Source organism: Pollicipes pollicipes, unplaced genomic scaffold (genome assembly GCF_011947565.3).
Source record: "Pollicipes pollicipes isolate AB1234 unplaced genomic scaffold, Ppol_2.1 Scaffold_4295;HRSCAF=5057_pilon_pilon_pilon, whole genome shotgun sequence".
Classification (NCBI taxonomy): Eukaryota; Metazoa; Arthropoda; class Thecostraca; order Pollicipedomorpha; family Pollicipedidae; genus Pollicipes; species Pollicipes pollicipes.
In genome coordinates, this window is record NW_023596461.1 from 7,320,327 (window position 1) to 7,333,623 (window position 13,297).

Consider the following 13,297-nt stretch of genomic DNA (forward strand, 5'->3'; position numbering starts at 1 on the left):
CAAGAATAGAGAGGCTGCAAAAACGGAGCGCGGGGGCTGCCAGGACTCTCGGCGGTAACGTGATCATCCATTAGAGGCGCGATTCGAATCGTGCGAGCGGCCGCCAGCTAATGGTAATCGGGGCCCGGCAGACACAGTCTGCATGTTTTCAAACGATTAGTCACGCTCGTCCGGCTCGTCCCGTCTAAAATCTTGTATATTCAATTGCTATCTGCTGAATCGGCGCGGGTCGGTCCACCAGCGAGACTGAGAGGCCGCTCCTGCCGGCGGGCGCAGGCCCCGCCCCCGGCGGCGAGCGCGGCCGCCGATTGGTCGCCGCCGCCGCCGGCCCCGCCCCGCTACCATGGTGACGACGAGCGGCCGGCCGGAATGTTCACACCTCCTAGTCGCGGTCAGTCGCCGGGGGAGGGCGCGTCGGGCAGCGGCGATCGATACTGCGCGCAGTCGTGAGCGCGTGACGGCAGCACCGACAGCGGCACGCAGCGTCCGGCGCGCGCCGTGACATGTCCCCGGCCAGCATGCCCAGCTCTCCGGAACTGGCGCGGCCCCGTGCCACAGACTTCTCGATCGCGGCGATCATGGCGCGCAGCAGTAGCCGCCCAGAGGTGCGCTCGACGACGCCGCCGCTGCTCTCGCCAGGTCAGTGTCACCGCCCCGCCCCTCCCCTCCTGGCCGCTGCCCCCGGGACCGAGTGCCCCGGCTGGGTTCAGTGTGCCGGGGCCTGAGCGTTTGCCCTATCGTGCCAGGGCCCCGGCTCTTACTCTGCGCTGGCTGCGGCGCGCTTGGAGTCGGTTCAGACGGGGGCTGTGGAGCTGGACCTGGACTGATGCCCACATCTTGCGACGGTTTTCCCTGTTGTGCGAGGTGGTGCAGTTGCAGACTGCTATCCCAGTTTACCTGGTGAACACCCTGTGAATCTTGTGTGAGCCTGCGGCGCTTCTGGGGCGAAAACGTGACCTGAGCCCAGCCTGTCAGTTTTCGTGATAAGGCCAACCCTTGATCACACTTCCGGTCTGCTGAACACCACTAAAGACCACCCCTTTCCGCGAGCTCAGGATACAGAGCACGTTCACTCGCTGGCCGGGCAAGGATGAAAGAAACTATCTCGTGCCCTTTCTGGGGCTAGTAATCCTAAATTGGAGTTGGCACCCTCTCGCCGTACAGTGTCAACGCCGAGCGGAGGGCGTCTGTTGTCCCTGACGATTCTCGCTGTCCGCTAATGTAATCCTCCCTGAGCACCGCCTTAGTATTCTCCTCGGCGACTGCTACCCCGCCTGGAGCACGTCAGCCGTTCGGGTTCATAAGATTTACAAATGCAAACGCCGTGGGGGAGAGGGGCAGGCCAGCGGTCAACACAACCCTTTCCCACAAGGCTCTTTTTGGAATGTGGCCGAATGCCGCGCTGTTTGTTCAGGTTTTCTCTGTCGTTCGTGACGAGTGGCACCTTTCTGCCGTGTTGTGCGTATGGTGTCAAAGAAACTGATGCACAGTGCCGACTGACCCGCGTGAAGCGCGGTCACAGCTGGTGCGGCTCCATCAGCGATAGGTGCTGGAAATGCATGCGATTCGCGACCTCACGCCTGTAGGCCGGTATTGCCGACTTCGTGTCACACCGCCGTGGCCTCGCTCCCAATGTGTGAGACCACCCGCGTGTGCCGCGTGTCCGATTCATCCGGGCTATGGGTTAGGTTGGAACCATCCTCTGGGTACGACACGGTGTTGTCCGTGCGCTCGCTGTGGGGCCATTAGTACCAGGAGCGGAGGTTATCCTGGTAGGCGTTGCTTGTCCAATTCCGCAAAATTGCAGACATTTTCTGAAACATAAAGCTGCCTGCCCCTAAAAACGATTTGGCTCTGTCGCCTGCTCAGACATTTATATGGTCATGAGTTGGGTTTTCATTATCTCCCAACGTTCTGACTAACCCCGACCGTAAATGTCGGTGCGAATATTATTGTTGGAGTTTTAGGGCGCACAAGCGCCAAGGGTTACGAGCGGCCTATTACTTGTCACATAGGTAACATAAGGTCATTGGCGGGTATTTCAGGAGTGACGCTAAGTATTCCTGCTGTTGCATCAGTCATGCTCCATGTCCAAACTGTGATGCCAATGACAACAGTGTTTTCTGAAGATCCTTTGGCGATGTCTATGATTAACCTTGTTGAGATTAACAGAAGCGATGTGCTGAACTGAGACCATTATCTGTTCTTTCAACTAAAATATTTGCCAGCGGCTAGGGTATTTGCATTGCTTTTCCTGGTATGCTTATTACCATCTTGTTCTCTGTATCGCCTTGGAAGATTTGAAACCTTAAACACCGTCTCGAACTTACTTCAGGACATTCGCTTCATCGTCTCACGAATTTTTTTGATTTCACTAGCATTAGCTCTTCGCGCAAAACTGTCGTGGTTCTCAGCTAGACCGCCGTTTTATGAACATAAGTGAGGTTTTATAAACAAAACCTTAAAGCCTACCTAAATTCAATGAATTTGCAATCAAGTTAATGCATTCAACTGGTACAACACTTTCAATGGGTATTATAGAACCATTGAGGCTCTGATTTCACTTAAAGGCAACCCTCTTGGATAGGGTGACGCGATACACGACAAGCCAGCACTGGGGCATTTCATCCAGCTCGTGATCGCTTCGGATGAAACTATGAAGCCCGGACGTCCGCCGCAGGCGCGGGGGAGGCTGCGTGCCGCCGGCCATGACGCGCTGCCGGACGCTTAACCCAGGCTGCCACCCATGTGCACCGAGCTGTGGGCGAGCTGGCAGCACCGGGTAGCTATATTCGATGAGATAACATTGCGCAGTGGCGATGTACACAATGAAATCGATCAAAATACCCCAACACTGGGCGAGGTCCAACGACTGGGCAGCTGTTCGTGCCGGGGACGCGGCGGTGTTCGCTGCTCTCCCTCCAGTCGGCGGCCACGACGCTCCGCATTTGCCTCGCTCACCGCCGTCACCCCCACGACACAGGCCTGCCGCCCTTGCCGGGCGCCGTCACACCCGGCACAAGCCGCCGTCACCCCCGGCGCAAGCCTCCGCCCCTGCCCACCGCCGTCATCTCCCCGGCGCAAGCCTGCCGCCCCTGCCGAGCACAGTCACCTCACCGGCACAGGCCTGCCGCGCCTGCCAACATCGGGCGCAGATTTTGAGAAAGCAAAAGAATGGCTTGCGCCAATTTTTTAGCTGCACGGTGTCCGCTGTCAAAATGTCAGAAACGGGGCTAATTATGCTTTATGTTTAATGCGTAAGTCAAAGATGAATGGGAGCAGTCTTTGAGACTTCGTAGTTTGTGATCCTTGCACTCAGAACATCCCACAAAGAGGGGGCGGGCTTCGTGTGATGTAGGGCTTCATGGAGCTGACCACTGACCGCGGTCGGACCGTGCCGTGACACAGGCGCCGGTCAGTCCCGGACCCGAACACCGACGTCAGTCCGACCCGGAGCCGACCACTGACCGCGGCCGAGCTGTGCCGTGACACAGGCGCCGGTCAGTCCCGGGCCCGGACACCGACGTCAGTCCGACCCGGAGCCGGCCACTGACCGAGACTGGGCCGTGCCGTGACACAGGCGCCGGTCAGCCCCGGGCCCGGATATCGACGTCAGTCCGACCCGGGGCCGACCACTGACCGAGACCGGGCCGTGCCGTGACACAGGCGCCGGTCAGTCCCGGGCCCGGATATCGACGTCAGTCCGACCCGGAGCCGACCACTGACCGCGGACGAGCCGTGTCGTGACACAGACGCCGGTCAGTCCCGGGTCCGGAAACCGACGTCAGTCAGACCCGGAGCCGGCCGCTGACGACGCCTCCGGCGCCGCCGCCGGCATTTCCGGCCGGCCGGCGCCTCTGTCAGCTGAGCTGGGGCCGGGCGCCGCTGCCGCGGCCGGCGGCGGCGCCCTGGTCCACTGGACAGCTGGCGGTGGTGCTGATGTCGGGATATTGAGGTGGCAATCCGATCACCGTGCTGCCGGTGCTGGTGGTTGGGTTAATCATGGTCGCGGCATGAGCATCGCGCTGCGCAAGCCTCGAGAGTCTCGGGTAGTGCAACAGGACCCCCTGTATTTCTCGTGATGCATCGCACGGGGCTGAGGCGTGATGTTCTGAAGCACACAGTAGCGGAGACGGACGTCTACCCCTCTCTTCTTCGGTGTATCAGCGGGCAGTGCGCCTCGGGTCCGGCTGTGTGGGTCTCGCTCTCTGGACGGGCTTCCCGGCGGTGGTCGGGCGGCGGGCGCTGCGCGGGCGCGGGTGCGGGCGCTGCGCCGGAGCGGACGCGCCAGAGGGCGACAGGGTGGGCACGTGGAAAGTGCGCCGCCGCGCCACAGCGCCCTGAGTCGGCGGCTCTCTCTCCGCCTCTGGAAGGAGCCATCGTGTGTTCGGTGTCGCGAGCCGTGTTCTCCTCCCACTGGTGTCGCTCAGGCGCACCAGAACGCTCTCGTCTCCGCTCCTGAACCGGTACACAGAGATACACGTTGACACACGACCTCTCTTTCGCAAAGCACAATTTTACCGACGGGGTTGGGCGTGGGGTGGGGGGCGTAGTTGGGGTCGCTTTTTGAAAGACTTCACTTGATCAGCTAAATCTGGTTCGCGATTTCGCTCATTCACATCTTCGCATCACATCTTCCCCTGAAGACCTTCAGCCAGGAAATCGCTACGGACAATCCTTCAGCCAGGAAATCGCTACGGACAGGGCCGGTGCTCCTCTTATTTATGACGCATTCCTTCTGGTCAATTCTGCCGAATGTTGAGAGCTTTAATCTTCGTTTGCCTCGCACAGCTAAACGTGGTTCACTTAACCCACAACCTCATACATGTGCTTATGCATATCTGGATACATAACCCACATTATGCAACATTGCTGAAGTATATATATATATATATATATATATATATATATATATATATATATATATATAGTCCTTCCTTGTGTGAGTGGTCCTTCAGCTGGTACATTTGACGTGGCAGAACGCGCGGTCTCTGCCTCCACCGAGCCGTCGCATGTCAGCTGCTCCAATATTGACATTGTTGAGCCTGCATAAACACCTGGCAAGGTCAGCTGAGCAGGCTCTATCAGCACAGGGAGCGAAAGAATACAGGCGATCGTCCCGCGAGCTTAGCGTAACCACAATACTTCCACGCTGGAAATGCTTCCACGCTGAACAGTGCGCAGCTGTCTGAAGACACTCAGTCGAGGCACATCCAGCGACCAAAGGCTCAGACTGCAATATCTACAAGCTCATTAAATGCTTGGGCCTGGCGGTGGATGATGCTCGTTTGATCGGCGATTATCCCGGGCTGTGGGAAGCTTACGTGAAATTGAGATGTAAAATAAGCATGCAAACATCCCAGAAAGCTTCTGTTTTCGGGTTATGTGTGATCACGTGTCACTCACCCGCCGCACGCTCCATACGTGTCCTCGCATTCCCCCAAATGGATCATCAAGACTAAACACCTGATGTCCTCTACCACAGTCTTCCAAGAAGTGATGGTATGTTTTGCTTGTCTAGTAAGCACGTAACATCAAAGCTTTTCTTAAAGGCATTAAAAATCATCAGGCTTTAACGACAAAGCACTTGCGGTTGTTTACTGGTGCCGATGTAAGGAGAAGCCCGAGGAAACCAAGCGTTTAATGCTAGTCTTCTTAATGTGAGTGATGCAAGCCTACTGCGAACAGGATAGATTATAACTCTCGGCGAAAAAGGCGAGGAAAAGTGTGGTGACAGTTACTAACTGACCTAACTTTCTAGGCCTCTTTGTGGATCGTGGAGCTCTTTTTTGTCAGGGTTATCTGTGCCAACTGGATGTACCAGCCCGAATCAAGAACACGGATTTTGGAAAGTTGTAATGTAAAATGCATGCAGCTTCTGCGTTTTCCAGGGTACTTGGAATTTAAGATCACGCAAGGGCTTTTCAGTATTCTGACTTCCAAAATGATTTCAATTGTACCTACCAATATATTCGCGAATCTTCACACGCATACTCACACAACAACGCCTCGCCCTCTCCCTCGACCGCAATGTTTGACGACGGGGGCGAAGAAACATTCTGCGTGTAGCATTGTTTGCATAGTTTTCTTACATATTTCTTAATCTTTGAGCACCCTGCCATTATTTAACTGCTTCTAGCGCACTCTATCTTTCAGCAGAAAAGAGTCTCTCTGTGAGCGACTCAAAGCACATTCCGTACATTCCTTAACAGCGTCTTTGGCCACGTCAAGAAAATTGCAGCTCTGCCACCACTAAGAAAAAAATGTTGGTGACCACAAAAGCCTTCATTTCAACCCCGCCATAACGCCTAATGCCGCCCAGTCAGCCGTCAGACAGACCACCTATTGCTCTCAATTACAACGCCCAAACTGCTCATTGGCTTCCATTGCCCACGGAACACTATTTAAGGCGAGCGGCGATGAATCCAACAAAACCACGCACAGCGAAGCTGTTCTGGTGGCCAAACTGGTTTTAGTGGGGAATCAACCCACCGATGCCACTTAATGGTCCCTCGGGTTCGAAGTTAGATGTATTTATGCTTCCTTTCTATCATGATAATGCGTGGGTCTCACGTTGAAGGCACGACTGTGTAAGCCTTTCAAAGGAGGCGTCACCTGCATTTTATAACACTTGAGCTTCCCGATGGCGGGAGCAAGTTTGGGAAAAATTCCCGCTGCCGGTGTTTTACGAGATACCTGCTTGCGCTATTTGTATGACATGATTAAATTCGGGCCACTAAATTCCAGCGCCCCTCCTCCCGCTCATAACACGACCCCGGCCCCATTCAAGAAGCCCGCTGCCATTCCGCGGGCCCACCGCACTCCATTGAACCCCACCGAGTCCCCCCCTCTGTCCGTCCCCTCCCCACATGGCCGCCAGCCACACCGTCTGCCCACGCAGCCAGCGCCAGCGACATTTTTACACGCCTATCGTGTGTGGGATCTGTGAACGATTTCGCGGTGATCTGGCCAGCCGGACCGGACGGCTATGAGAACGTGGGTTTACCACCGCTGTGCGCGCGGGGGGGCCTCGGCGCGAGCAGCGGGCGTCCCGCAGGCAGCCGGCCGGCGCGGCCGCCCGCTCCCAGGGCCGCGAACGGCGGCTCGGCCGCGCCGGCACGCGGGATGCGGCTCGGGCCGAGCACCTGTCCCAGCTCTCGCAGGCATGCTAGGCGGACACGGGCGCTTCAGAATCGATTGGTGGTTGAGACACAGCTGGGTCGGTTACCTGTAGGCATCGGTAAACACGGCAAAGGCACGTTTGTTTCGATAAGACCGTTCTGTTTCAGTCCTGTCTGGGGTTCACGCATTACTCCAGTCTCTCGTCTTTAGAAACCGCGTTTACAAGCCGTGCTTTTTACTGGTCTCCGTGAAGTTTCCGTTTCCGTTTTCCGCGTTTTCCGTGTTGCGTCTGTCCCTCACGGGGCACACGCCCGGGAGCTGACACCTGCCTGGCCGGCTCGGGAGCGGCGTGTGCTCCGCCGCCGTGGCAGAGAGCTGGACCTCGCTTTTTGCGCGGCGTCCCGCCTGACGAAAGAAGCGCCACTCCACCTGCCGAATACGCGTACAGCTGCTCCGCCGACGGGGCGTCCGGACCGCCCGCCGAAAAACCACCGCCGAGCGGTGACCGAAGCTCCGGAGGTCACCGGCGTCCATTGTTTGCCGGAGGGCAGCCGTGAGGCGCGCATGAGCGACGTGCTGGCCCAGTTGACCGACGTACCGCGCCGGCGGGCCCCAGACGCGGTGGGCCGACGTACCACGCCGGCGGGCCCCGGACGCGGCGGGCCGACGTACCACGCCGGCGGGCCCCGGACGCGGTGGGCCAACGTATCGTGCCGCGGGCCCCGGACGCGGCGGGCCGACGTACCGCGCCGGCGGGCTGACATCCCGCGCCGGCGGCTCTGTGGCCGACGCGGGCCGCTCACGTCGCCACCGTGACGCGTGAGCCGTTGTTTTGAGCGCCGATCGAGTCGTTGCCGGCGCGTCGACGCCGGCTGCCGCTGACGCTAAACGCCCGCTCGGCGGCACTGACACCGGCGGCAATCAAACTGTTCTCGTTTCGACATCGCGCGGCGGCAAAAACGACGCGCGAGCGACACGCCGCCATCGATCGGCGCCGCGGCGCCGGCCGTCGCGCGCCACAAGCGCCGCCGTACGTGTCTGGCGCGCCGGGATGGGCGGCGGACAGCGGGCGCCGACCGCCGGCCGTCCCCGGCGGGTAAAACTCTCGGGCCGCCCAGCGCCGCCTGAAAGGCCGGGAAACGGCGGTGACCGCAGACTTTTTGCCGGCCGCTGGACGCGGAATGCGCCGCACGCCAGCGCCGCACGTGAAGCGCCGCACGTGAAGCGCCACAATGGGGCGCGCGGCACGTGAACGGCCGCCATGTGAGCGCGGCGCGAGGTGGGCCGCGGAGGCCGCGCGCGGAGGCTGCGGTCGAGCCTCGCGCTCGAACACCGCTCCGGAGCGTAGTTATTTTCGCCTGTTGGTTGTCTGAGGCGGCGCAGTGCCGGAGGGGTCCCATCCAGGGCATGCGAGTGCCGCAGCCTGCTTACGTGCGCGGCGTTCAGCGCTCCAGGCCAGCTGTTCCTCCGCCCCGTGCAACGGTCGCGTCTTGTGGCATCTTTCCATATCATAACTGGCTGCCCCCCCCCTCTCGTCGCCTCGACATCCGGGATGCGCGGTATTCCTGCCACCTGCCGAGATGCTCGGCATTTCTTCCCACCATCGCGGGCAGTGTTGGCCGGCCGGGCTCGCCGGTGGTCGGCCAGACGAGATGATAACCTCGCCCGCCGGTAATCATATTTCCCGCGCAGCACTCTGTGCGGCCGGCCGCGCCGCTCGCGGAATGGGGGCTTCATTTTTCATTCGCGGCGCGGCGGCGCCATCTCCGGGCCGCTAATGTGCGGCGGCCTCTTTGATGTGCCGCGCCGAGGTTTTGCGATGATAAGCCATGATTTCATTTACACATTACGTCAATTAATAAGAGTCGGTCATGTTTCAGAAATTAGATACGACACGGCGAGTAGAAACGGGCCGCGCCGGGCGGTGGAGCCGCTGGAGAGGGTAACTGATATTGGACCGGCGCCGCCCCCGCTGCCGGCGGCCGACAGTGAAAACCACACGGATCATTGCAGTGCGTTGCACGGAACCCGAGCGGCGGGGGCGGCGTGTCCTCCCCGGGGGATGGGGGAGGGGAGCTTAAGTGACACCGCCGCAGCCGGTGTCCAGTACAGCAGCGGTCTGATTCAGCTGGGTGTATCTGGGTCCGGGGAGCGAACCGACTAATGGACTGACCCGTGCAGCCGGCGGCGGCGCTCCGTTTGATCGCGACTCTGGCTCGGGGGCCGGTCCCCCTCCCCGTCCAACCCCGGCGCCAGTCCGGGTCTCCGCGCGACACCTCCCGGCTGACGTGGCGGACAGGCTGGCGCCGCGCTCGCCGTCTTCGTCTCGGTTTCGGTCTCGGCCTCGGCCTCAGCCTTGGCTCCGGTCTCGGCCTCGGCCTCAGTCTCGGCTCCGGTCTCGGCCTCCTCCTCGGTCTCGGTTCCGGTCTCGGCCTCCTTCTCAGTCTCGGCTCCGGTCTCGGCCTCGGCCTCAGCCTCGGCTCTGGTCTCGGCCTCGGCCTCGGTCTCGGCTTCGGCCTCCACCTAAGTCCCGCAGCGATCTTGCTCGCGGCTGCTTTGGCGGCTTCCGATGTGCAGTGTATCCACTGGGGTGCAATGGTGCAATGGTGCAATGGGGTGGCAATCTGCATGGTATACCTCAACGAGATGTAAACAACCCTAGGCCAACAAAAGCGTTACGCTCAAACATGCAGGTTTGTCGCAAAATGGCCTAGGTACCGGACGAGGAAACAAGTCGCGTTTCGCTTCCGCTGCTGCGCGGACAACACCGTTTACAATAAATTGTATCCCAGTTACGGTTTGGCACAAGCTGACGTACCCCGCTGTGAGTGTCCAGCCGTTGGTGTTCACAATACCGAAGTGCGGCTGGCCAGAAGTCGTCTGGCATGCCAGCTTGGTTTCTCATTTTGATGCACATTCAGTGTTCCTTTTTGAAGAAATTAGTGCCGTAATTTAGTGAGTGTAGCAGATGAACAAACAGATGAGTACTTCAGCAAAATGGATGACTTCATGTTATGAGCAAATATCCTGTCATAAACATGAAACACTGAACATTATCTTCATTGTCTCTGCATCATTAACAGAAACAGGAGTGATATTTTCCGAGCAACGCCCTTGAAGTACCTCAAAAAGCCTCTGTATTTTCAGAAGCCACTGTTTTTTAACATGAGAAAGATGACAGTTTTCTGCACTTGCACCAGCTGCCAGCAGCTCTCAGTAATATCAGGACCACTTCAGTGTCCATGCAGTCAGTCACTGCATATACAATCAGTGTAAGGATTTGTAATCCTTTTGGCGCCAAACCTGTTGCTTTCGCTCTCTCATGACGAAACGTCCACCTCGCGCTGAGAGAGGAAGTCAAACAATAGTGGTGCATATTTCGTGTCGTAACTCAATTTGCATAGGACAAACCCATGTGCTACCTCCATTTTGGAACTCATCTTCACTTTGTTTCTGTCCGATACAGTTTAGGCAGCAACGTCCCGGTGTCGGCGAGCTTTGATGTCATACAATACACAGGCCAGATGACGATCTATTAATAACGAAGCCATTGGGCTTTTTCATATGCCCACTCTGCGCTCATTGCTCCGCGTTATTTCCCGATAGTTAATCACAATTACCGGCCCTACCGATCATTGAGTGTGTTCTTTAATTACATTGGCAAACAGATAACATCTGTTCTAACGCGATAAGTGGAGCCAGGTAATCGAAATGAGACCCTCCTGACGTGAGTACAGCTAACGCTGGGCCAGCCGCCTTCGCTCTGGCTGTAAATTTTACTCACGGCTTGACCGTGTCGGAAAATGATAGCGGTTGGGGTTCCACTGATTTTTTTATCGCGCTGTTTATATGGGAGTCGATCATTATAGTACAGTTACAGCGGTAGGATTCTCGAAATAACCAATTGCGTGATGAGTGGAATTTTTAATACTGGGACCATGATGTGCCCACGAAGCGTTATGAGGAAATCCAGGACTGACTGTACCTACATGAGTGGGCCACGAAGAAGGCCCTTATTCCTCCACGAATGACTTCAGAACACATCGCACCCTCACATCACCAAGAAAATCCTAAGTTGTCTGCGTGCTGTATGACACATCGCATCCAAACAGGCCACCTCAAACGCAAGACGCGCCCCCGGCCTGGTAAATCAGACACATGACACAGCTGTGACCCAGTGTACAACTTCCCCTCCCCCTAGCAAAGCCCCCAGCCGGTCAGTGTGCCAGCGGGCCTGGGGATCGCTTTCGCAGGCGGCGTCTGTCGCGCCAGCCCCGCCGGCAGCGGCAGCGGCAGCGGCGGCTAAGTCGACCGACCGGTCCGGGAGCTGCGTGCATGCACTGATCGCCGGCGCGCGACGGGTCGGCGGCCCCTTTGAAGTGGCGGGAGTCGGTGACGAGGTGACCGCAACCTCGGGTCTTTTTTGTATTGACTTTTCTCCTGTGGCTGTGTTGTCAGCACGCGGCGGGGAACCGGCTACCACCTGTCTTCTGAAACACTCTGCAGCCTCGACACCCTCCCCCCCCCCCCTCGCCGGGCCGCCTTGCGCCTGCAGTCGGTCCCCCTGAGAGGCTTCTCGGCGGTGCTTGTGACAACACCCAGCGACAACCGCCAGGCACATGACGTTTGAGCGTGACTGACGCCGGTCGCACCAAGGGCAGCGCAAGCTGGGGCGAGCGCGCTCATCCCGGCTCCCGGGCGGCCGCCCTCCTTTCGCCCGCGCGCCCGCGCCCGTCCGCCACGCAAACAAGCCCGCTCCAGATCCGCTTAGCTCGTGCTCGACATTAGCTCGTCGTGCTGACTCTAATGGGCCCGGCCCGGTCGACAATATCCGGCGGATTAGCCTCTCCCCGGCACACACACCCCGCACACACACATACACATGCGCGCGCGCCCCGCTCGACACGCGTGTCATTATCAGGCTTTTTATCTTGCGCCACGTCTCCTCCGCCGACCGCATTTCTTCGTCAGCGCGCACAATGAAAACGTCAAAATATTTTTTACTGTCGGCCACGTGCGCATTGTCGGCTCTCGGGCCGAACGCTGCCCAGCGCAGATAAAAGGGCGGCGCCGGCGGCACGCGGCTGCCAAATTCCGGCCAAATGGTCCGCGCCGCCCGATCGGGGGCGATAGGCGCCGGGCAGGACGTCAGCTAGCCTGCCGGGCAGCGGGCTGAAGCGCGCTGCACTCCGCTGGGGCGGGCTGCCGGCGCCGTCCGGTGCCGTGCGCCGCGGGCGAGGCCCGGCCGAGCTGTCGGCCGCGGAGAGGGCGGCAGTGGGAGGCGTCCGGGGCGCCAGCAGAGCCGGCACGGACAGATGACGGCCCGACAGCCCGGCAGGCGGGCGGAACGAGTCGAGACGGCTGGGCCGACACCGACCGCAGTTTCGACTCACCCTCAGCGAACAGTTACCGCAAATAATGATTTCTGATTCCCAGTTATCCGTGTATCTATTAGATCTGCACGCCATGTGAGGTGTTCGCCCGGCTTGCACGGATGGAGCCGCAACACAGACTCAGACTGACGGATCGGCGAATTTCTAAGTGATGTGGAAAAGGTCGTGCCCTTGTCAGCAAGACTGTGGGAAGTGAACGTGAACTTCCGGGAATTTGTTTCCGATCACCTCGATGCCTTTGACTATCCCCGGTGTCTGTACATTGGTCGGCGTCCATCAGTGAGTCACGTCGGCATGTACCAAAAAATAAGAAAAGCAATTAAGGATGACAACGATGTGAGTACATCAGCTCAGTTAAGCTCCAGGCAGGAACGGCGCGTTAAAACGTAAGCACATGAACTCAGCCAGGTTCCAGGAAGGAGTGAGGATGTTCTGTCTTCGCTGAGACGGATTACTACGAAAGCTCCTCGTTCAGGGGAGTGTAGCTTTCAGGTCAATGTTTGGCTGCATACAGACGGGAGAAGATCAGGCACATCCCACTTGGAAGTCACTTATCTCAACTTACTCTCTAACAGCTCAGATCTTCGGTTGAAATGGCCGTTTCAAAGGAATTCCTCAATCGAGCGCATGACTTGCTATAAAAATCCTATTTTCTTAAAGGTCTTTCCTGGTTTTGTCCACCTCCCACGGAACTATTTGCAGCCATACAGTATACAGCAGCCATACTTTAAAGATTTTGTAGCCTAAATTTCTTCGTCGCTAATAGTTTTAACGGTTTGTAT

General features: G+C 58.2%; 1 protein-coding gene across 1 annotated transcript in view; it reads left to right on the plus strand.

Moving 5' to 3' along the window:
* The first annotated feature begins 401 nt into the window (after positions 1-401).
* LOC119096616 (T-box transcription factor TBX20) overlaps positions 402-13,297 on the plus strand; it is a 76,155-nt gene continuing 63,259 nt past the window's right edge. The window contains exon 1 of the mRNA XM_037219513.1: positions 402-639. Within this exon, the coding sequence (XP_037075408.1) occupies positions 504-639 (136 nt within the window). The 5' untranslated portion in view covers positions 402-503. The remainder of the gene's footprint in view (positions 640-13,297) is intronic.